Here is a 24,197-nt window from a genome sequence, read left to right as displayed (position 1 = left end):
TAAAGTTGTTGTTTACAGTTTACAGAATTTTACTGGTATTTTTTTCCACTGATATTTGAAATACAGTAAAAACCATCAAATTACAGAAAAAGACAACATATTTATATGAAAAACATGAAATTTTACTGTATTTTTCTGGCACCCCAGCTGCCAGTCCCATTTACTGTACGTCTTTTCACAGGATTTTTTACAGTGATATGACTGGGACCATTTGGTCTTGGAAGAATTTGATAAAAAAATTAATTTTGGGCTTTTGATTTCAAATTTCGGAATCATGACAAATCTGTGCACAGTTTGAGAAATTATTGAGACAGTAGACATGACATTAAAGGGGTGCTTTCACAGAAAAGAAACAGGACAAGCAAATCCCCTCTTGTAATGTTTCTTTCTCATGTTTTCTCGCAGGAATGTGAGTGTGCCAAGAGGTGGGCACACACACACACACACACACACACAATCCAGGCCAACTGCATAATGTGCAACATATTAGTTGTTGTAATGTACAGCTCATACACAGCTCACGCTTACTGCTGATTATCATTCATATGTGAGTGACACAAACCCTCCTCATCTCCTCTGAAGCGGTCTGTAGCTTGCTGATTAAAAAGGTCAACATGACATTTCCCTGGTGCTCAACATCCATCCCCCTTTTTCTGAGCAGCACACAGAAACACACCAGCAATGTTTCTGTTTCTGCCTTGCATACTAAAAGTAAAGACATTGTGATCAAACACACATTATTGAGTTTTGGTGAACCATCAGGTTTATATAAAAAACTGCTCAAAAGTGATCAATATGAGCAGGGTGTATAAGCTCCATATGCTCTGGCACAATAGGGTTGGAAAGCATAAGGCAGAGCAGACCCCATTCGCTCTGTCGTTTTTAATAACATGGAGTAAGACAGTGTGTAATTTGTGAGCAATTAGAAAAGAGAGGAGCCAGAGAAGCCTTCTCGTGTTATTCTGCTCAGACATTTAGAAAGGGAAAGTGTGATGATCATAGTACAAATTAATTTTAATTTATGCCAGTAATGAATGAGTTTGTGAGATTGAGCAAATTTAGTAGCTATTTGCTCAAAACGGTGCAGTTACAGAGTAATTTTTGTTAACGGTTTGTGCTAAAACTCATTGAAAATAAAAAAGTATAAAATGTACTTTATTGTAAAAGTTATGTGGTTATTTCATCCAATAATTGTGTGTGTTTTAAATTTTTTGTGTCTATAGACCATTTTGCAAGATGTATGGTATCCAGACGAACTTTCAGTTTTCTCAGTTTGATCACCACACAAACATTACAACAAATAGAACATTTAGAACTGAATTGAAATGTTAAATAAAAATATTTAAGCTTTAAAAAAACTAACAAAAAAGTCTGTTTGAGCATCACTTGATTGAGTATAACCTATTTCACCACAATATTTTTTGGGCACCACATGCAAGTGACTTTGCCATCCCTGTGTGTTTGTGCCTATAAAGAGAGATCTAAATGAGCCACTTATTAGGTTCTATTTCAATTTATGTCCTGCCTTAGGTAAGCATTGGACAGTGAGATAGCCTGCTTGGTTTTAGAAGATGTCTGTGCGCTGTAGGCCCAAATGTTGTGTGATTTAAAACACAAGAGCGATCATTTTCCCTGCCGTACTGTGCGTGGTGTATAGGTAGGATGTTGTATATTGTACACGTAGGAGTTTTTCTCCAAGTGGTTTGGTGATGTGCATGTGCACTTTATAAAAGAAAAAGCTTGAATTTCCAAGATGATTAGCATGGTTTATACTAGCATCTCCTACAAAAAGGTTCTTATACCTATAAGAATCTAAAGATAATCAGGTCCCATTCAATCGCTTGGAATATGGAAATAAAATTATCATCGGAAACCATATTCAATGGTACATACATATATATAGATTTGTGCTGTGGCGCTCATAAAGAGAGTGAAAATAAAGAAACACGTCTTTTAATCAATTTTATTTGTTTTATTTCTTTAACTGCATGTCATTATTCATAATTCAAAACTCCCTGTTGATGCATTCAAAAACAATACAGTATATCTTCATACATATCAAGAGCAACAATTAAAAACCTGTACATCTGTGTTTAAGGTGTCCCCTTATGGACTGCTATTTACACACTCAGCATCTTCCCTGCAGAGGGCGCCAATAAAATAACGGCTACTCGTACGGCTCGAGGTCTCGGGAAGATCGCTTTTAGATCCAGCGGGTAAAAATCCTGCAACACACCGCTGCCTGCTTCCTCGTCGTCTATTCTACACTACCAGGTCGAAATGAAGAAGAGGACGATTATGTTGTAAAGGTGGTGGAACCTTACACAGGAGTTGACAGATGATCTTTTAGCCCCATCTGAACACTTGCGGTGTTTTAACAAACGCTGCCTTGTGATCTCCATGTGAACTGGATGGAGGAAAGCAAAATGACTGCTTCAAGCCAGTTGGAGAATCAGCACCAATGGGGAAAAAAGAATTCAGATTTGACTGCCGTCTCATTGAGGTAAAACTCTGTTCACTCCTGGTGCACCGGTTACTTCCTTTACACGACAGAATGTCCTCTGCTCTCATCACCGTGGGCTGAGCTTGAGGACTAATATAAAGATTTAATTTAAAGGCACAGTTCACCCAAAAATGACAAGTCTGTCAGTATTTACTCACCCTCATGTTATTCCAAACATGTACGTTTTTCGTTCTTCAGTGGAACACTAAAGGAGGAGTTAAGCAGAATGTCCCATCAGCTCTCATCAATACAATGGAAGTAGATGGGGACTAGAGACTGTCAAGCCTCCAAAAAAGGACCATACTGTAAAAGCATCAGAAATATATAAATGTATAGTCCATATGATCTGTGCATGAATTCCAAGTCCCCTTACGATTATCTTGTGTAAAATTTAAGTAGTTATTCACTAATAAACTAAATGTTTCATCAGCTCTTATTCATACAATGGAAGTAGATGGAGACTGGTGCTGTCAACTAAAGCCCCCCTCAAAACATCCATACGGTAACACATCATAAATATAGTCCATGCCATTAGTGCACTGATTTCCAAGTCCCCATATGACAACCTTGTGTAAAATTGAAGTCGTTATTCACTAATAATCTTGCTTGACAGCTGTAGTCACTATTCACTTCCACTATATGAACAAAATGAGCCTGGAAATTCTGCTATAATCATGCTCCACGAAAGAAGGAAGGTCATGCGAGGCTGAATAAATTGTAACAATTTTCATATTTGGGTGAACTACACCTTCAACATTCTCATCATTCCTTTTCACCAATAAAAATGTTCTTGCTTTATACAATGGCTGACTCCTAACAAGGCCATTATAGCAAATTCAAATTGAAAATTCAAAGCTGAAACACTCCATTCACGTTCTGACATTTCAAAAGTGTCAAACTCAGTGGGACAAAGACCCATCTGTATTTTTCTCAGCAGAGGGAAAGAGTATGACATCATTGATTAGCATTTAAATGGCACATTAGCACTGCTAGCAACCTTACACTTATAAAAAAAACATTGCATCGTTGTGTTAATATACTGGTTGGCTCAGAGTATGGCTCATTTTTGAGACTACTTCTCTGACCGCCTATTGAACATCTACGGGTCTACACTGTCTCCAGTTAAGGAAACCTATGGGGGGGGGCATATTTGGTTGGCATGCTGTTATCTTTGCATCTCTAAATCTGTCTTCTAACGTGGTGTTGTTATATCAGCTAAAAGAGTACCATTAGCCTACTAGCTAACCCACAGTATGTGAAATGGGCACTAGGGGGCAGTAAAACCATCAGATCAGATGCCATTATTTCATTAATAAGAAACTGGCAACAGATGTTCTGTAAAACATGACCACGGGCCATTTTGTTTGTGTCTGGACTTCTGGGTTGTGGAATAAAGTATCATGCCATCGAGGGGTTGTATGTATGGTAAGGGCCAGTGCTATTAAAATAGTATATTCACTACAAACATGCAAGATTCAATTATTATAAGAATTATTTTATATAATCAAGCTTCTTGCCAAGCCAGTGGGCACCTTGTTTTAAAATGCAGCACATGTGTCAGGAACACAGAGGAAATACTGTGAATCAGCTGACAGTGCTGGATTTCTGATATGTGACACATTTGGGGTTTGGGGAATACACTTCAGTTAAAAAAACGCAGGGTCTATCATTATTTACAATAAGCTTGCTTCTCAAAATCTGCTACAATAAGGGCAATGCTACAGTATTAACATAAAAGAAAACCATCCCCCATCAATAAAAACAACAAACTGAAAAAAAGCAATAATTTACAAGGGGTCATTTCAGTTCTAAAGCCAAAGGGATAATCAGGTACCAAGTCAACATTAAGATTCAGGCTGGTTGAGGATTCCGAGAGCAATGAAATTAAGATTAAACCTCAGATGCACAGCTGAACGCTGTGTAATACGCATTTAAGAAACCTGATTTAACGTGTACAAACACATATCGCTTTTCCAAATCTGCTTACAGGCTGCGTATGGCAAAATAATTTACAGTATGTGTGATTTTCTACGTAAGCATTTATTGATATGTTACAGCACAGTAAGATCGCCCAGTGATAAACTAACCCTACCAAAGGATAACGCTGAACTAACTTTGACAGATTTCTGCTTGATAAAATACTGTCGTATCAAAGCTTTTCATCCCTGGTAATTTATCACAAAAGATTTTACTGTGCATGCACGGCTTTCCAATGAGCCTTTCTAGAGCTTTGCCGGGTGTGAAACACAACAGAAAGAGATAGCACTTATTGCTCAGGCAGTTCTGAGGTAAAGATCAATGCATAAGCTGGTGGTACAGCATGTCTGATTATCGCCGGATCTCAGAAAGCCTTCCCTTTAGTGTTCGGTTTCGACTCGCCAACCTGCCTGTGTATTTAATAGTACACAAAATTACGAATCTCATATCTTAGGTAGAAAAATCCTACCACAATTTTTGACCATTAAGTCTTACAAAATGCATAGAAGCATGTATCAAAATGCCCTTTAATCTTTTGTCCTTTTTTGTTTGTTCGTCTCCTGAAATGAAGATTCCGCGTGATGCTCAGTGCTGATTGGCGGAGAGCGTGAGGACCGATTGGCCTTCACTTTGTCATTTTCGTAATTTTTTTCTCTGAAATGTCGTGGGCAATGAAATGGGTCTGGAGTATTAAATCGGAAAGCAAACGAACACATGGAAAATCAAAACTTCGGGTCCTGATTCTGAGCTCAAGGGAAGTCTATGTCTCGTATAAAGGAATATCGCATGAGGCACTTGTAATGGCTCTCTTTCGCTTTGACTCACTTAGCTGAAGCGTGTGCAGAATATTTCCCCAACTTGTGAACCAAGTCTTGCAAAGATATAGATGTTAAAGAGGCAGAACAGTATTGTGTTGCACATTTTCTACTATGCTACGTCTTATGTTCTTTAACTTGTTTATCTGAAATTTTTTTTGGTAAACACTGGCTAAAGAAGCAGAAGGCACCTGGAGAGGTTTGATACGGCTCGCTGGCCTTATAATAAAACTTAAGTTCTGTTATCGTCCTTCCCTCCTCTTTCAACCGCAAGACCACCGCTCACAGGAGGGGAGGGGTTACAGTCCATTCTCAAACAGCAAGCAGCTAATAAAATCTCTTAAATCAAGAGTCGCTCTGTCCCGCACATGTTCCAAGTTCCATACCAGAAAGATGGATCTTCAGCAGAATTGAGCGACCCTTTCTTAAATAAATTCTTTTTATAATAGAATTTGGTTGCATTCTTAAGAAAATAAATGGAAAGTATCAAAATAAAATGATATGGAGACTACATGCTATGAAGGACGCTATGGACATAAGACGCCTACTAACTGACCTTGCAGTTAAAGTTACGCTAGCCAAAAACGTGACGGCAGCGTTTTCTCTCCTTGGCCCCCACATAGAGATAAAAAAGTTTCGATGAACCTGGATGGGAGACCTCTGCAGTATCTAGAGTTTCTTTTGGTCTCTCAGCGACACCAATAGTACATAGAGACGGATTTAGGATGGGATGGTGCTGGTGTAATGAAGACCACAGATATAGAGACAGAGCTCATGTATGAATGAGACACAGGCTGTGTGGGCACACGTGTGCATGCGTGCATTTGTGAGAGAGAGGAGAGAAGTCAAGGAATAGTTCAACCAAAAATTAAAATCTGTCATTATTTACTCAGTGTCATGTTGTTCCGAACCTGTATGACTTTCTATCTTCTGCAGAACGCAAAAGAAGATATTTTGAAGAATATTGGTAACCAGACAACGGCGGTACCCATTCACTTGACAAAACCAATGCAAGTCAAAGGGTACCGCCGGTGTTCCATTACCAACATTATTAAAAATGTCTTTTTTTGTGTTCTGCAGAAGAACGAAAGTCGCACAGGTTTGAAATGTCAAGAGGGTGAGTAAATGATGACAGAATTTTCATTTTTGGGTGAACTATAACTTTAAGGGAAATAGCATTAGGACCACAGTCCTCCCTTATTCCGGCTCATCCTTTTTCCCTCTAAAACCTGAGTGAGTTTGTGAGGGCTGGGGACAAGCCAGGGTCCCGGAGCTGTAGTTGGAGATCCAGGGGCCAGTAGAGGGCTGACATGCTCCCGGGGCCAATGGGTCCCCGAGAATGAGATGCTGGCTGCAGAAACGCTGACTTCAGAGAAGCTGACAGCTGATTCTGCATCCGTCCCATCGTCGTCTTTGTCTAAAGGCATTAGGAAAGAAAACGGCGCCTGCTGCGCAACCTCCGGAGTGTTGGACTTTCTACTATCTCGCTGTGATTTTCCAACTCTTCCTCCCTCCATCTCACCCTCGGCTGGGAGGCTGTTGTCCCTCTGTGAAGTAAAATCTTTCGCTTTCCGTCTCGCCCTTCGTCGTTCCTCTCGTGCTCCATCGTCGTCTTCATCTCTCCGCCCTCCCTCTCGTCCCCTTAGTGTGCTGGGTAAACTCCGTGATCGTATCTGTTGCTCTATCCTCCTTCCTGTTTTGCGGGAGCCACCTGCCGCGCTGACATCCGCCCAGCCCCGCTCACTATCAGATGCTCCTCTGCTCCTTCCTCCTGACACTCTCCTTCCCTTCCCCCTCCTCTCTCTCCTCTCTCGTCCACTGTCATCCACCCGTCCGCTGCTCCTCGGAGGACTGTGATCTGGTGCAGATGCGTGCAGCCCTTCAGAGCAGAGGGAGGAGGGGGAGGTTACCCCAGCTTCACGGTCTGACATTGAGAGAGATAAGGAGAGTTCAATTATAAAATGCTATCGTTCATGTAAAATTACAAACGGAGGTGTCACATATGGTTTGGATGATGGAAGAGTACAGTAGGTGGATGACTGACAGTGCAACCAGGAGACACACCAGCGACTGTTCTGAGATCAGTGAGGGATTTAGACCACGTTTACACGAAGAAAAACTGAAACGTTTTTCCTTTGCGTTTTTTTTTAAGTTACACGTACACACAACAGCATTACCAAAACGATCTGCATTTACAGGGATTCGTGAAAATGAATTAAAACGCTGTTTTATGCATGCCAGGCCAGTTGAAGGCGATGTTGGGTTGTAAAGAAACACGACGTGGCTGAGCACATACACAGTTATAAGCCAAAAGTGCTTTTTAATACCTTTGGTCGATGTATTTGTGCATTTAAGGTCTGACGAATGTAAATATTGTGTCTCCGCTGGTCATAGTGGTGCAGTAAATCTACTTTTTCATGGAGAAATGTTCATACATATGTCGGGTGGCACAAGTAAACAGTACCCAAGGCCGCCATATTGTTTTGGATATACTTGCACGACTACTGAACACGTAAACACATGCGCGTGATGTCATCGTTTTCGGAAAGTTCCGTCTTGCAGTTTACACGGAGATGATAATAGCGCCGTTTTCAAAAACTTACACTTTGAGACCCGTTTTCGAAAGTTTGCGTTTTCGTTTTCCCAAAACGGCATTGTTGTGTAAATGAACGGCCAAAACACATAAAACGATGTTGTGTAATCGGCCTATTACTTGAAAACTTTATTTATCAAATGATAGTATGTCAATATACATCTTTTCACCAATTAATTTTCATGATTTTTACAGTTGTTTAAGATCTGTTGTACTAGATAAGACAAAAATAATTAAATGATTAAAACATTTTATGGCCAGGAGTTTGGCCACAGTTTATTAATTTCCTGTAATTTACAGGTTCCACGTTCCCTGTGTTTTTCGTGACCGTGTAAAACACAAATCAAAATTTTGCTATCGTCATTTAGCTCCTAAAATGCATCTTATAATAACATATTGCTGAATTTATGATGCTCCTTATCTTGTCGGTTTTTACGACTTGTAGAAAAATGACAGAGAATGATGAATAGAAAGACAGAGAGAAATAAAAATGGAGATTAGTCGCATTTCAAATTCTTTTCGTATGCAAGAGCATCACAGCTGAATGCACCACAGGATATACTAACCATTAGATGATGACACCACGGACAATGTAATGGAAGAAAAAAAGAACAAATTATGGAAAAAGACAACGCAGAATTTACTTATAAGAGGTGCAAAGACAACCAACGGTTAAGGAACGGTTACCAACCGCGAGTTTTCTGTCCGGCCGATGACATAGAAGCAAGGCTCACCCTGCTTGGAGTTAGTCATACAAAGAGATAAGCTGGAAAGCTCCACTGGAGGAGGGAAAAAGATCGAAGAGGTCGTAAAACAAAAGAATAAGAAAAACATCAGGAGGAAGAGATTAGAAGGCCAAAATGGAGAAGTTTTCATAAGAGAACGAACAGAATAAAAAAACACATCTACCTAAAACTGAATATTCATAGAACAAGCAAAATCTATCCACCATCATCATGTTCCAAAGCTACTATACAATTTGATTTCACTCCTCACCGTAATCCGGTACGTATCCGTTGCCTTTCTTCAGTACGAGGTGTATCCGGATTCCACCCTTCCGGATCTGTTCAACGGCCTGGCTGTGTGTCATTCCAGATGTGCTGTCTCCATTAATCTCAACGAGCTGATCACTCACCTGCAAAACCACAATCACAATCCCATCATGCCTCAGCATAATCCCCACAGCGTAACTCTAAAACACTTTCACATTACATTTACTCCTTTAACTCATGGGTTCTCAACATTTTTTACTCCAAAGCCCCCCCCCCCCCCCACTGTATTCAACAATATTCAAAGGCCCCCCACCCACTCACAAAACCTTAGAATTTCTACCCAATAAAATATTTAGTGCTTAACATTAACTGGAAAAACGTTCATTAATTATAAAAATTCCCAAATAATAATAAATATCTTGCTCATTTTGTCTAATTTTAAAATATTGGTCATCTCGAGGCCCCCTTGGAAGTCAGCTGGGGCCCCGGCCCCCCTGTTGAGAACCACTGATTTAACTGACTTATTTTTCCAAAACAACTGATAGGGCATACATAAAGGTATACATTTGATAAATTTTATGTGTCCAACAGAAACACAACATCCCTGAAAACATCAAAGTGTAGGTGTTGTAGTCCCTGTGTGTAGTGTACTGACCTGTATTTTCTGACTTCGAGAGGCTGGGCCGCCCTCCATCAGGCCAAGTACATACAGACCCATGTTATACTCACTCCCACCTCTCAGGCTAAAACCAAACCCCGTTGGACCCCTATCTAGATCCAGGGTGTAGTACTGGGAATCCTGGATATAAAGAAACACATCTTTTTATATGCAACTTCATATAGTGTAGATTGTACGTGGGGCAATGGAAAATGAATGTGCCCTTCATTGTAACATAATATACTGCATTTAAAATGATTTAAAAAGTATTTTTATTTTATTTTATTGCATGCAGCCTTTAGATCTTTTTGATATACATTTTTATTTCAATGATATCTAATTCATCATCTGATGCTTTCTGTGTGCACGTATGCAACTTCACCTTCTGTTTGGATCGATGGCCTTTTCTCGATCGGCTCTCAGGATCAAAGTCAGTGTACTCAGGCAGATTATTGTCTGACAGAAATACAGAGAAACACAATCAATCACATTGACTTTAATCAAACTCATCTCTATGCACACCACAAGGTTTAAACACCAGTACCCTCTTGTGGTGTTTGTGGAACATACACATCTTAATATGCACAGTAGTCGTGTATCATAATGTAAACAGTAGTGGCCAAAAGTGATGTCCTACATCTTTGCCTTTTAAAAAAATATATAAATATACCCTCCAGACATCACTTTTGGCCGTTACTGTGAATACAAAAAGAATATCACCTCAAAATGATATAACAAACAATACATGATGATCAGATAGAAATGTAGCATTTCTGTTATAATTCATACAGATGAAGTCATAAGTGTGTATATTAGTGTGTTTGCATACTAGTGTTTGAGCGTGGTATAATAGTGAGTCTGAGCGTGTTTCCGGCTCTGCGCAGGATCTGTGCCAGGTCCCTGTGTGGCAGTGTGACCACTGATCGGCCCTCCACAGCCTCTAACTGATCCCCCGGCTGGATCTGACCACTGCGTGCTGCTGGGCTCCCTCTACGTACTGTCACAAACCTGTGACACATCAGAGACGAGGCTACAGAGAGAGAAAGAGAAATAAACCTCATCAAAGTATGCTATTGTTCAAAATGTTTTTGTTGAGCCCCCTCAAACCATAGAAAGATAGAAACATTGTTCCACATATTTTCACATTCCAGAACAGGGAGTTTTCGGACAAACTAAAAAGAACAAACCTGTTATAATAATAAACTGTTTTATAAAACACAATGTGTTTCAAACTGCTGGCCAATAGATGGAGCCTTTTTGAACTTATGTCACAGAAATCCACTACAATAGTCACAGTTATGAGTTTTTTTTATGAGTTTATGAGTTTTGCTCTTCTCCGACAGTCCTTCTTGGGTTTAAGGACCTTGTGTACTACTTTTGTACTTTATAATCTTAAAGACCTAAGCTCAGTTAGCCTGAGTAGTAATCATTAAAGAAAGTCTTCAGCAAGCAGAAATACACATTTGTACACATATGCTCAATACAGTCCTGTTCTAAACTGGCCCAGTCTTGCACATCGGCCCATCAATCGATCAAATTGTATTGACTGTCCTGTCGTGCATGGTAGATAACAAAAATATAGACCCTCCCATCAGCTGCAAAGTACATACACTGAAAAAAGGGTTTCATTCAACCAATTAAAACATTTTAAGGTAAGGGTTCACATCTAGATTTTATAACTTAAGCCAATGAAAAATAATAAAGAAAAGGTATATATTTTTAATTGGCTCAAGTTATAAAATTTAGATGTGAATCCTTACCCTAAAATATTTTAATTGGTTGAATGAAACCCTTTTTTCAGTGTACTAAGTGGTACATTTCACCCTACTAAACAATTGTTGGAATTCTGGCATTCCATGTGTGTCCGCCTGTAGAGGCTCTGACAGGATGTTAATAGAAACAGAGAAAAAGCCGCAGGAAACAAAAACGCTCCGACACAATCTGAATAAACATTTCAAAAGCATCAGAAAAGAAGAAACATGTTGGAAATCTTCTGATCATTTACAGCCTGCTGTGTTTTCGAACATAAGCCAAGAAACACTCTTCAAACAGTCTCCCCCGCCACAACATTTTGGGTTTGTGAAGGGTGTGATGCAACAGAAAAACAGCCAATCAAAACAGACTATTGTGTGTCATCACACCATGTGCTTTTAAGGGGACACCTTTTACGACCCAAAAATAAAACTTCTGTCATCATTTACTCACCCTCTTGTCATCTCAAACCTGTATGACTTTCTTTCTTACATAGATCACAAAACAAGATATTTTGAAGAATGTTGTTAACCGGCACCCATTCACATGCATTTTTTTTCTGTCCATACAATGACCGGCGCTGTTTGGTTACCAACTTTCTTCAAAAATCTCTATTTGTTCTGCAGAAGAAATACAGTCATACAGGTTTGAAATGTCAGAATATTCATTTTTGGGTGAACTATCCCTTTAATGTTTTTTCTTGTACGTAAGTGACTTGTCATATAACATATATAAGTTGAAAGACTCACTTCTCATATTCTCATATTGGTTTATAAACTATTTCGGGTAATCCTTCCTCAATCACCTAGAAATAAAATTAACAGTGGTTGGTCACTTTATATATTGGTCAGATGACCTTTCCCTTTCCGAGTGAGTTTTTGGCCAAAAGAAGCTGCAATGAGTATCAGACCATATGCTTCGAGTAATAAATCTAGCTACCCGAGACAAATCACAGAAGCATATCCACAGAGTGGAAAAGGACAATATTGTGCCCTAAATAAATTGGCAACTTTTGGCTGTGAGTAATGAAATAACCCAGTGTGTGTGTATGGTTTGAACAGAGAGAATCAGTAGAGCGCAGGTGAATGTGTTCAGTGTCTTCTGAAGCGTGCTGAGGTAGAAGAGATGTTCTTTCGCCTCTCCACATCTCCCACTTATCCACGACTATGTTGTTAAGTGCTGCCAATTATTACCCAATCTGCATTATTCATGCTTCTGTCTATTATTCATTACACATTCATGCATCATTTATACCATGTAAAACATCTTTGTTAAACAGCACAATGTTTCCTACCATAGGTTATTCATAGAGGTGATCATACAGGGCAAAAGATTAAAATGTTTGTTGTGTTTATGTGGGTTTGTACTTAATAAACACAATACAGGGGTTTTGAAATTTCATAAATGCCTCCATCGTGAAAACAGAGAGATAAATAGATGAAGGGACACAGCTGTCCATGACCCAGCTGCCCAAAAGAGAGTGAGATCGAGGTGCTCTGTGGGATTTTACTGAACATGAGTATTTTGGCTTTGTGAAAGTATGATGACTGTTGCATAACCATTATCAAACACTTCCTATAATCCTACAAAACATTACTCTCATGACTGACAGAACAGAGAGAAGCACACATGCTTGCACATGTCCATAATATAACACAGAACACACAGTGTACTTTAATACAGTTATGCTGCGTTCACACCAAATGCGAATTAAGCGATTTGCACGAGTAAATGACAAACAAAGTAAATGCAAAGATGCGAATAGAAGTGAATTTGCGGTGGGCAACGTGAATGACATGAATCTTGCGTCTTTCACGCAAGTTGAAAAATTTCAATTCGAGCGAGAAATTCCAGCGAAATGCTCATTGACGCCTACTGTTTGACAAGTCCAGACGCATTAAGACACTCCCCGTCGCGCAATGTTTTTTGTGTCACTCGCGCGAAAATAACGAACTATTCCCGCAAATAATAAAGAGCGAGAAATACATTGCTTCGCATGTGGTGTGTACACACCATAACAGTATTTTTACTTATGCTGTGTTCACACCAAACATGAACCATCGCGTTCCTCGCTCTTTATTACTCGCAGGAATAGTTCGTTATTTTCGACAGAGAGTGTCTTCATGCATCTGGACATGTCACACAGTAGGTGTCAATGAGGTCTTTGCGCAAATTTCTTGCTCAAGTTGCTTTCGCGGCAACTGCGCTGACCGATTTATGTCATTCCGCCGAGAATTCGCATCTATTTGCGTCTTTGCATTGACTTTGCATGTAATTTACTCGAGCAAATCACTTCATTCACGTTTGGTGTGAACGCAGCTTTAGTTTCACACAGTATAATAAAAACAAAAATAAGTCATGAAACTTTGATATCTAACTTGTCCCACACTGTTTGTGCTCGAAATCTAGACAAGAGGACAACATTTACTAAATCGAATCAAACAACAAAATGTAAGGTTAAAAAATCCACTGAAATGTTTTGTTAAAGATTGAAAAAACGTTTATAAATAAAGTAAAAAAAAATCCACTGAAACACACAGGTAAACAGAAACAGAAGCAAAACACATGCATGAGTCAAACTTTAACTAGTCAGTAATGAAAAACGGGGTCAAGCTTCATAGCTTTTACACAGCTTCGTGTTTCTTTTCACCTTTACTTTATTCACAAGCCTCTGTTATTTTCCCGTCTGGGCAGATGTCCTCTGAACTGCAGATCAATGAACCACATAAAAGTTTTACACATGCCACGAGCTCCAGAGGATTTGAGTGTTTTGGAAGCAGAGTTCAGACTGGGGTTGAGAGCGGATGACTGCTACCATTCTAATAAGACTCTTCATGCAGAGAGGAGGACAGCAGAACTAATAAAGAGAAGCTGACACACACACATGCTAGGTTTCCATGTTTTATAGGGACTTTCCATAGATGCAGTGACTTTTATACTGTACAAACTGTATACTCTTATCACCTAATCTTACCCCTAAACTTAACCATCACACAAAAAACTTTCTGCATTTTTACATTTTTTAACGAACATCAATTCGATTTTGAAGCCGTTTTTCACATGGAGACCAAAAATGTCCCCACAAGGTCAAAATTTATGGGTTTACCAGGACCACACCCAAACAGGGACTTGTTAACTTTTACTGTTCTTGTATTGAATACACTTTAATTGTGAGAAAATAACTTTAACCCTGAATACTGAAGACATTTCCCAACAAATTTGCCCCCGAAATAATTATTGTGTAAAACACAATTGTAAACACACTCCAGTACCTGAATGATCAGATATTGAAATATTAAAGATATTCAAAATATTAATAAATCTCATCTGGTATTCGCAATAAAGGCAACAGCCACAGAAAAAAAGAGATCATTCCAAACTCTAGCTGTATCGTGGCCATTCCAGTCCAGTGTCTGTTGAATTTCAACAAAATCAAACCTCAGGAGTGATACTCTAAGTTATCCAACAGCAAGGTGAATGACAAGACACATGAAACCTGGATATCACATAAAAAATAATTTTGAACTTCTAAATAAATAGTAGGTCTACTGTTATATTGTTAATATAACAGTATTAAGTGGATATGAACTTGTTTTCTTTGCAGTATATGAGGTCTAAAAAAAAGAGCATATTTTGTTACTTTGACCTGTTTCTCCAGTTTTCATTTTCTGCAAATAGAAACTTTTTTTTTTCTTTAAAATTTGGGACAAATGTTGTTAGTAGTTTACAGAATGAAACAAAAATGATCATTTTAAACACATACCTATTAAGTAAAGTGTTACCACTGAGAATAATGTTAAAATGGTCTCTTAATGTTTTTCTGTATAACGTACACACACATGAACTCACACAGGTATATAAAAGTTATGATATAAACAAACACAATTATGCGAATACTTAACATACAACATACAAATTGTTGTTGCTCCCATTGCTTGAAAAATTACATTTTCACACCACTTATGTTACAGAGAATAAACACAGATGCAGATTGTGGCACTGAAACTAATGGTGACTGAGTATCAAACCAACAACACTCATCAGAGGAATTTACATCAGACTGACCCTACAGATACAAACAATCCGCTCGAGAAACTATCTGCACCAAGTCTCGGAAGCGAATGCTTTTTCACACATTATGCTAGAAAACACATCCTACATGAGCAGACGCACAACACACATCCAACAAAACATGCATCAACAAAATGTTACACACACACACAGTCTAACATACTGTAACATAAACAAGCAATTTCAAATTCCCTTCGGCATAAACAGGCGAAACCAAATCTGATTAATATTTAATCTTATCCATCTTATTAGTTTTGCCATGTAAATGCCCATTAAAATGAATCGTGCAAAATCTCACATGACAGAGAAAACGTGATCAACCAATGATCCAGAACCTGTGGTTTCTGTTAACATGAATAAGCATCACAGAGCAGCATCACTGCGTCAGCCGACACACAACAATACGTTCCTCGCTTAAAAACTGGCATAAAACACAGCCTTAAGGATATTACAAAATAGAGAAGATACAGATAAAGCAATCTTATATTTGACAGGATTAGAAGGAATGCAGTGTTTCTTGCACTCTCATACACACACGAGACATTCCCTCCAAATGACTTCATGTAGACGTGATAAGATTTCCAGTGTGAGCCGCTCCTAACAAACATACTCCATGAAACTAACAGCCAGGGTTGTCACTCGACTTTAGTGGGCCGTGTTTGTCCAAGGGCTTGGAACAAAGTTACAGAAGAGTTCATTCCCTTGGCACTGCCCACCGTGGACCAGATGAAATATTTAAGGCATGTGAGAGTGTCCAGGTTTATGTGAGCACAAGGTACGAAGAGTTCACAGAAGGTAATCTTCAAAAGATCTGCCCCGGAGAGCTCAAAGACTTACGATACAATACACAAACACACATCCTGTTCTCTCCCAAACCAACAGACTGTTCTTATGCACCTGAAAACCCCCAGAGCTGAAAAACAGCTCGAGCTAACAAATCACAAAGCTTTAGCACAACCACCCAATACATGTTTTAAGTCCCTTTAAAGCACCACAAACAGTGATTCAGCTGCAATATAAATGTTAGTAAAACTAACAAACAGTAACTGGGCCAATCATTTTCAGAATGTCAGAAAAGTATTTACGTTTGGCGTCCTTCACCGTTCTCAGTGCAGACTGAAGCCGTTCTAGCATGTTGACCAGACAAATTCAGATTTAAATCCCAAGAATTCCTGATCTACAAGTACATATGATATTACACAACAACTGAGGACTGATAAGGTGTTTCTCCTCAGAGCAGAAACATTGACTAAACTGAACTGAGAAAAAGGAGGAGAGAGGGAATGAGTGCAGAGAGCGAGAGAGAGAGAGAGAGAGAGAGAGAGAGAGAGAGCTGGCAGGAGGGACAGTGAGTGAAAGCATGAAAGACAATATATGAAAAATAAAAGTGATTTAATACTACACTGAATCCTTTCACAAAAGCAGCATCGGCAGGGCAGTGTGTGTACATATTGACATATATCAGTTAATACACTCTATTTATAGTATACAGTATGTATATATGCACACTACAGCTGTGGACAAAATTAGGAGACCATTTTAAAATGATTTACAGTTTTTGGCACTTATTTTCAGAAAAAGAAAACTGGGGAAACATGTGAAATAACAGAAAAGATAGGCCCCTACTCTATATTTTTTTCAGACCTCAAACACTGCAAAGTAAACAAGTTCATATTCACTTTCGAGCACTTCAACAGTAATATACATATATTTATGAAAAGTTAAAACATTTTTTATGGGATAACCTTGATTTTTGATCACAGTTGTCATGCGTTGTCATGTTGTCAGTCTTTCACATTGCTGTTGGATGACTTTGTCACTCCTGAGGTTCAATTTTGTTGAAATTCAAAGGACACTGGACTGGAATGGCCACAATACATCAAGAATTGCTGATTAAAAAAATTGGAATGGTCTCTTAAAGGAAAAGTTTACCTCAAAATCAAAATTGTGTTATTCTTTACTCACCCACATAGTAAAACAACACAAACCAAAATAATGACTTTAATCGATAATATTCTCTTCTGTCTTGTCAGTCTATGGTGCGCGTTCACGAGAGCACTTCGACGCATGCGCATTCGGTTTGAGAATGTATTGATTAAAGTCATTATTTTGGTTTGTTTTTCACACATAAAGTATTCTCGTCGCTTCAAAAAATTTAAATGAGCCACTATGAGCAGATGAACCAATTTAACCATGTATTTAGTACTTTTCTGGACCTTGACAACAACTATTACCATGATGTCTATGAGGAGGCCTGGAAATCTCTCGGATGTCACCTAAAATATCTTTATTTGTGTTCCAAAGACGCCGGGGGGGGGGTCTTAAAACATGTGGAACGTCATATGGGTGAGTAAAAAATGACACAATTTTGATTTTGAGGTGAACTTTGTTTTTAATGTTTTCCACAGCTGTATATTAGTCAAAATAATTCAGGGGCTGTTTGTATTACACTCCAAGAAGAACAGAGGTCATTTCGTAACACAGAAACATCCCTTAAAAATATTGCTGATGCTTTTTAATACTCTGCGCTTGTAATATTACCTCTGGAAGTTATTTGAAGGCAATGTTCATTAAGTGAGAAATGTGGAATAATCTGACTTCCATAAATTGTGATAGTGTAAAAAATAAAGCCATTTCTGTGTTTGGTTACCATTTTCCATAATGAATGCTTGTTAAATTTGCATATACTGTAACCATTTTATTATGTACCTTTATTGTAAGATGCATTTTACAACTAAAGTTATGCTAGAATTACGGTACATTCATGAGAGGATTTCTGGCTTAAATATTGAAAAGTCAACGCTGTGACTTTTTTGTTTTAAACACAGGCATACCTCAAGAAACCTTTTTTAGTGAAATCTCTGAATTTGACTAAGATTTCTGTCTACACAACAATGAACAAAGGCAGGCAAACAAAAACTGAACCACAAAACAACTAAACACAACTCACTAGAAAAAGGAACAGTAAAAACTGCTCACACAGAAACCCTGGACACAAACCATGACCTCACAAAGACCTTAACTTATCTTACAATTACAAACACTTTCCTCCAGCCTCTGAGCAGTGAGGTGAAAATCCAATAAAAGCACATTTATAACTAATAAAACACAGTTTTATTATACAGCTCAGCAAAGCCTCAAATCAAGTGAAATTGTTATTAGTCTGCTAAAAAGGGCATTTCTGTGCAAATGCTTATTGCATAATGGCATGACTCAGATGAGCATCATGATTTGAGGGAAAAAAAGATTTTTTGAGATTGTTTTATTTTTATTCACTATGGTAATTGCTGTATGCTTACAGAAAGCATGATTCTTTTAGGAGGCTGCCCTTCATGTAACAAAAGTGATGTGGTATTAAAATCCACCATTTTATTGCTTCTGTTTACAGACAAAAGGTCACATATGCATTAACAAAACAGAAATACAACACTGACTTAATATTTCTCTCCATCAAATAAATAAACCATTCAACTATATTTTCTAAGAAAATAATATTTCTGCACGTCACTGCAATTTAGATCTAAATCTAAACCAGATATTTGTGTTGCTATAAATGAAAACTTTCAAATGTGTGACTATTTGACTGCATTTAAAGGCACAATAAGTAAATTTACAAGTTTAAGAAATAAATGGTATGAAGTCTATTGTCATGGCTTACAAAACGTGACTTAATGCACCTCAGTGTTTCCCCTAGGTTTATGGCTTGGGGGGAGTGTGGTCTCTATATTTTATTGCGGCGGAGGTCCGGACAATGCTTTTTTTAATAAATAATATTTAATCAATCAATCTAATGTTTTATCAGGCCATTTATTTTATATTCTGATAGCCAAAGTAAGGCCTCGTAACTCATAAAATGTGTTGTAGGCTATGGTGCTGAAGCGAAGTCCTAGTAGTCTATTTGAATATTTAAAAAACTATTGACAACAGATGTAACAACTGAAATGAATTTATCATGAGAAGTACTTACAAAGTTACTAACAAGTAGCCTTTCCATGCCATTCATACTGATTCTAAATAATCTTTCTGATTAAAACACGATTCATTATGAAATGCTCTTAACATGCAGATTTTTAATCCTTTTAATATCATTAATGCTAAATGTAGATACAAGATGTTATGGTTTATAATCTGTCACAAACAGTAAACTGACTGACAGCTAAAAACTTTTTGTTTACTTAAGTGTTACAGTAAAAGTGTCCATTTATTTACCTGCTCTTGGTGTCTGCAGGTCTTTATATGCGACACGTCTTTGGTGGGAGAAGTAGCACTCACGGAGCGGAAAGGGCTCAAATGAAGCACGTTTGGCGCCAAATAAAGATATATTGGCAAAATAATCAACATATGTTTCCCTGAGTGCGCGTGATGTGTGCAGCTCAGTTATGTAGACTTGCTGCTCAATTTAGACTACAGAAATAGTCTAATGTTTTTAATGGTTTATGAAGTTTACATATTTTGAAGATGTGCGCGCACGTGTCTCTGTGTGCAAGAGCATGGGGGCGGAACTCGGAGAGCAGAGGGGAACTGTAAAGGCGCGACCATGTAGAAACAGAAATGACATGCCTATGCCGCCATGTAAATAAGATAAATAACATAATGCTATTTAGCTTGTTTAATACGAGAACAAGGTATAGACATGTTATATAGGAAAGGTAGCCTTAAATGACTTCTCTTGTGATCTGGCGCTATATAAAAAAATAAAATTAACTTGACCTTCAAGGGGGCGGGAGATGCGGTTGGAGGGGCGGGGCGCCCCCCTAAACCAATGGTAGGGGAAACACTGCACCTCAACACACGGATCATGTTTAACCGATCTCTACTTACATCCGTTCACTACATCTTGGGAGGAGGCGATGACAAACCCGAACCCTTCTCCTGGTCTCCGTCTCAGCTCCACCTCCATTGCTCTGGAAGAAGCTGCCGTCCTCCCGTCTGCATGGCTTTTGGAAACGGCTCCTAGGTTCGAAGCAGCGGTTCGGCCCCACTGTCCATTTCCGTCCTCGACCCCTAGCCAGTCCCGGGGCTCTAGTGTCAACGTCACGGGTACCGAGTCCAGGAAGCTGGTGCTCTGGACCAGGTTGGGGAGGTCACCAGAGGGCGAAGAGGGTGAGAGGATGCTCTGGCTGGTTACAGCACCATCGGAGGAGGGAGAGGTCAGATCAGGAGTGCCCAATGAGGGAGGAGTTCTCTTATAGGCATTTGGAGAACCTGGTGAACAAAGAGGACCTGAAAGAGAACAGGACAATGCTAAATGACAGAGATAGTAAATATGAAGCGACATACAATGATTGCATTCAATGTATTCTACTGGATATATTTCCTAATTTTGTGTTTCTCACTCACCTCCTCTGTAAACCAGTAATACCACCTCACCCTGTTTGGTATGTTCTTGTAGCACCCGCTGCACCTGAGCAAATAAATATCATACAAAAAAGATTACAATTAATTTTAGAAATCCCAAAACTAAACAGAACTGGCAAACCTACAGACTAAGAATTACCTGTGCAAAGCTGAGGCTTTGTACATCCGCGCCATTGATTTTAATAATAGCATCCCCTGGCTGTAAGGAGGGGCATTGCCTCCTGTCCCAGACTCTCTTTACTACCGCAAGCTGCCCCCCCTGCCCCCCAGCCGTCACACTGAAACCCATACCCCCTCCCTCGCTCCTGCCCAAGGCCACGGGTACCAGCTCACCCCCTACCCCGCAGCCTACCCCAACAGGGGCTCCGGGTGACCCTTGGCCACCCGGGTGAGGTCGCGGGGGGTTGTTGGCTGGACACCCATTGAAACCGCAGGGTGGGAGCTCGGTTGGAGGTGCAACGGCAAGAGATGTTTGGGGCATGAGAGGTCGCTGGGTGTTTGGCGCCCCTGGTGGAGGGATGGTCTGACCCACCTCAGGTTGGGGTAGGGGTAATGTGGCAGATGAGATATCGCTCTCGGAAGACTTGGAACTGTGATTGCCGTGAGAGGGAGCTGGAAGAGAGTTGTGGTTGTAGCTTCGGACGAGGGATGCTCTGGGTGGAGAAAAATGGGTTAACTTATCACTCACAAAGACTTCAGGAACAACTTATCTGACATTATCTAAACCCGCCATGTTACCTACCTGCGTGTGACGACAGAGCTGACCTCTGTATCGCTGTGACTAGAGCTCATTCTGTCCGAAAGGGGAGGGCCGTTTGATGAAGGCACTGCCCCCAACCCTACAGTCCCTCCCACTCCGTTACCGTTAGCCATCGAATAGGAATTTTGGGGTGCTGTGTTGCCGTTAGCATCCAGAGACTCTTTCTGCATGCGGGGATAAAAGTTGTTGTGGTGGGACATGGAGCGGCTGAGGTTCAGCATGCCAGGCTGGTGTCCATCGGGATGTTGCGGCTGGGTTTGAGCATAGGCGGGGACAGTAGGTTTGTTTTTTTTTGGATCAGAGGGAGAAGATAGGCTGGTTTTGGGGCAGCCATCGGGGTTGTAAAGCATGGGGTAACCTCGACGAAGAACAACGTCTACGCTGTGACCCATGGGAACGGATTTCAGCATTTCTACCACTTCTTTATGGGACAGACCAAGCACGCAGGTGTCATTGATGTACGCCAGGATGTCAGCTGAGAGGCAGAGAAAACAACAAAGAAAAAAATATTTTATTTGGTAGGGTTGGGCAATGTCTACCAAATTGGCATCGGATGATGCCTACAGTGAAACATCGAGATGGATGATGACATCGGGGGGCAGGGCGGGGTGGGGGTTGGGCTATATCAGTTTGCTAGATGGCCATCTGCCAAAACATTAAAAACAATTATATCAGTGCTCCAGACTGCGACCAAAACACATTTTGTGACCAGTTTTCAAGACAGCATGATTTTTTTTCACAAGTACTCGCACATGTACGACCTGCAAATTTGGAATTTCTTCCGGTTGTTATTTCATGTGGAAAGCGCACAGTTCAGGTCGTCATTGACAAGTTTACACAAACGCAACGTGAGCGCATTACTACGATTCACTGTTTGCGTTCACTTTCTACGTCCGTCTCTGTCTCGTTCACACACGCGTTGCGCAGCTTCCAAATTGTTCCGATTCCGATTGTTATTCCAATCCATAGTATAAACCATGAGCTCTGACTCATATCATGAAGTATTGTATCATGAAGAATCAACATTTTCCAGCCTCTTTTGATCATTCCTAATCTTTTTGAACAACAAAACTTTCACAAACTTTCACAAATTAATGATGCTTCTCGAACTGCAATTAAGAGGGAAAAAGAAATGAAAAATGACAAGGCCCCTTTAAAGAAACAACTCAGCCAAAAATGAAAATTCAATCATCATTTATTTACCATCGAGTTGTTCCAAATCAGTAAAATGTTTTTGTTCTGATGAACACAGCGAAAGATATTTGGAAGAATGCTTGTTAAAGAACAGTTCTTGGCCACCATTGACTACCACAGTTAGAAAAATTACAATGGTAGTCAAAAGTGCCCCAGAACTGTTTGCTTTCCCACATTCTGCAAAATATCTTCTTTTGTGTTCAACAGAACAAAGAATTTTATAAAGAATTTTCTCCTACTATGGTAGTAGGAAATTTTCATTTTTAGGTGAACTGTCCCTTTAAGAAGTGTGTGTGTGTTTGTATGTTGGTTTGACAGCACATGTGAGTGAATGCTGATGTGAGAGACAGTCAGATTAAAACCCACAGGCCCATCTGGATTAAGAGCAGATCAGCAGATTCAAACCACGAGACCCTCTCAATAACTTGACACGCAGACAGGAATTCTAAACTAATCCGGAAATGGGAGGGATTCACAGCTTAAAAATAAAAAGTGAGGATTGGAGGGATAGAGAGGTTTATTAGAAGATCGAGAGCAAAGCAAACAGCTCATGTTCCCCTGCGAAAATCCATCTTTCATCCATATATTGGTTTATCTTTTCTTTCTCTCTTGACTATAAATCCAGATCTGTGGTGATTTTGTCTCTCCCTAAATGTGCTGAATGTCCTCAGCCTAGTTTACATATGACCACAATGTCCTCACAATCCCTGCGAAAACCAATGTTTATAATTCAATTATGATAGTTGCCATAAATCCATAAATATTTAAACCACTGACCATTTGAAGTGTCATCTGCTTGCAGATTTCCACAACAGAAGTTTAAAGCACAAACCACTGTAACATGCGGTTTTCAAAGGAAAATCTGTCTGTTTCCAGGATCATATAAATGAGGCAGGTAGTACAATCCTCAATTCAATGTAGTCTTATATTGAGTGCTTCTATGAAGATAGAAAATTCACCAAAACTTATACAAAAACAGTCATACATTTTTTGTGGATATCTCGAACAGGCATTGAGTGAAAATAAAAATGTTGTTGTCGAGTGAAAAACCATTTAATATCTCTTCCCAGAATTGGTTTGCATCAGTATTTTTGTCTTGCGGTGTAGCAGTATTTTTAAATTGTGTAAATTAAGACTTTTTTTAATTTTAGTTTTCTCAATTTATTGCCAATGAACAATTGTAAGCAATGCATGAACCTAAATATGGAAGCCTGTTTAAACATGTATGCAAAAAATTATCAAATAAAACAAAAATAAAGTAAAAATAGTGGGCCATAAAAATATACTGTATATTCTATGCAGGGCTTGACATTAAGCATTGTCATGTGGTTGTCCTTTGGACAAGTAAATTTGTCATTCACTTGTCCGAGTACAAATATTACTTGTCCGAAGATAAAAAATGATATTTCATTTGAAGTGTCAAATATAATTGTTTCGGATCCTGATTGGTCAAGATTGCTTTTAAGTGTTTTACCTAGTGTCCACCTAAATTTGTTAATACTCACTCACTAATAAGGCAGGGTT

At 39.3% G+C, this 24,197-nt stretch overlaps 1 protein-coding gene across 4 annotated transcripts in view; it reads right to left on the bottom strand.

Annotated features, from left to right (window-relative positions):
- Positions 1-921: 921 nt before the first annotated feature.
- magixa (MAGI family member, X-linked a) overlaps positions 922-24,197 on the bottom strand; it is a 45,678-nt gene continuing 22,402 nt past the window's right edge. The window contains exons 8-17 of one of the 4 annotated variants that reach the window (XM_057356463.1): positions 21,462-21,954; positions 20,859-21,372; positions 20,702-20,765; positions 20,183-20,584; positions 10,368-10,568; positions 9,921-9,994; positions 9,536-9,679; positions 8,885-9,023; positions 8,580-8,667; positions 7,103-7,219 (exon numbers count right to left, since the gene is read on the bottom strand). In XM_057356463.1, the coding sequence (XP_057212446.1) occupies positions 7,213-7,219; positions 8,580-8,667; positions 8,885-9,023; positions 9,536-9,679; positions 9,921-9,994; positions 10,368-10,568; positions 20,183-20,584; positions 20,702-20,765; positions 20,859-21,372; positions 21,462-21,954 (2,126 nt within the window). In that variant the 3' untranslated portion in view covers positions 7,103-7,212. The other 3 variants (XM_057356460.1, XM_057356461.1, XM_057356462.1) reach the window with 3 other exon arrangements.

Source organism: Triplophysa rosa, linkage group LG17, assembly GCF_024868665.1.
Source record: "Triplophysa rosa linkage group LG17, Trosa_1v2, whole genome shotgun sequence".
In the NCBI taxonomy this organism is placed as follows: domain Eukaryota; kingdom Metazoa; phylum Chordata; class Actinopteri; order Cypriniformes; family Nemacheilidae; genus Triplophysa; species Triplophysa rosa.
Note: the sequence above shows the minus strand (reverse complement) of the source record. Positions and strands in the feature narration are given on the sequence as shown.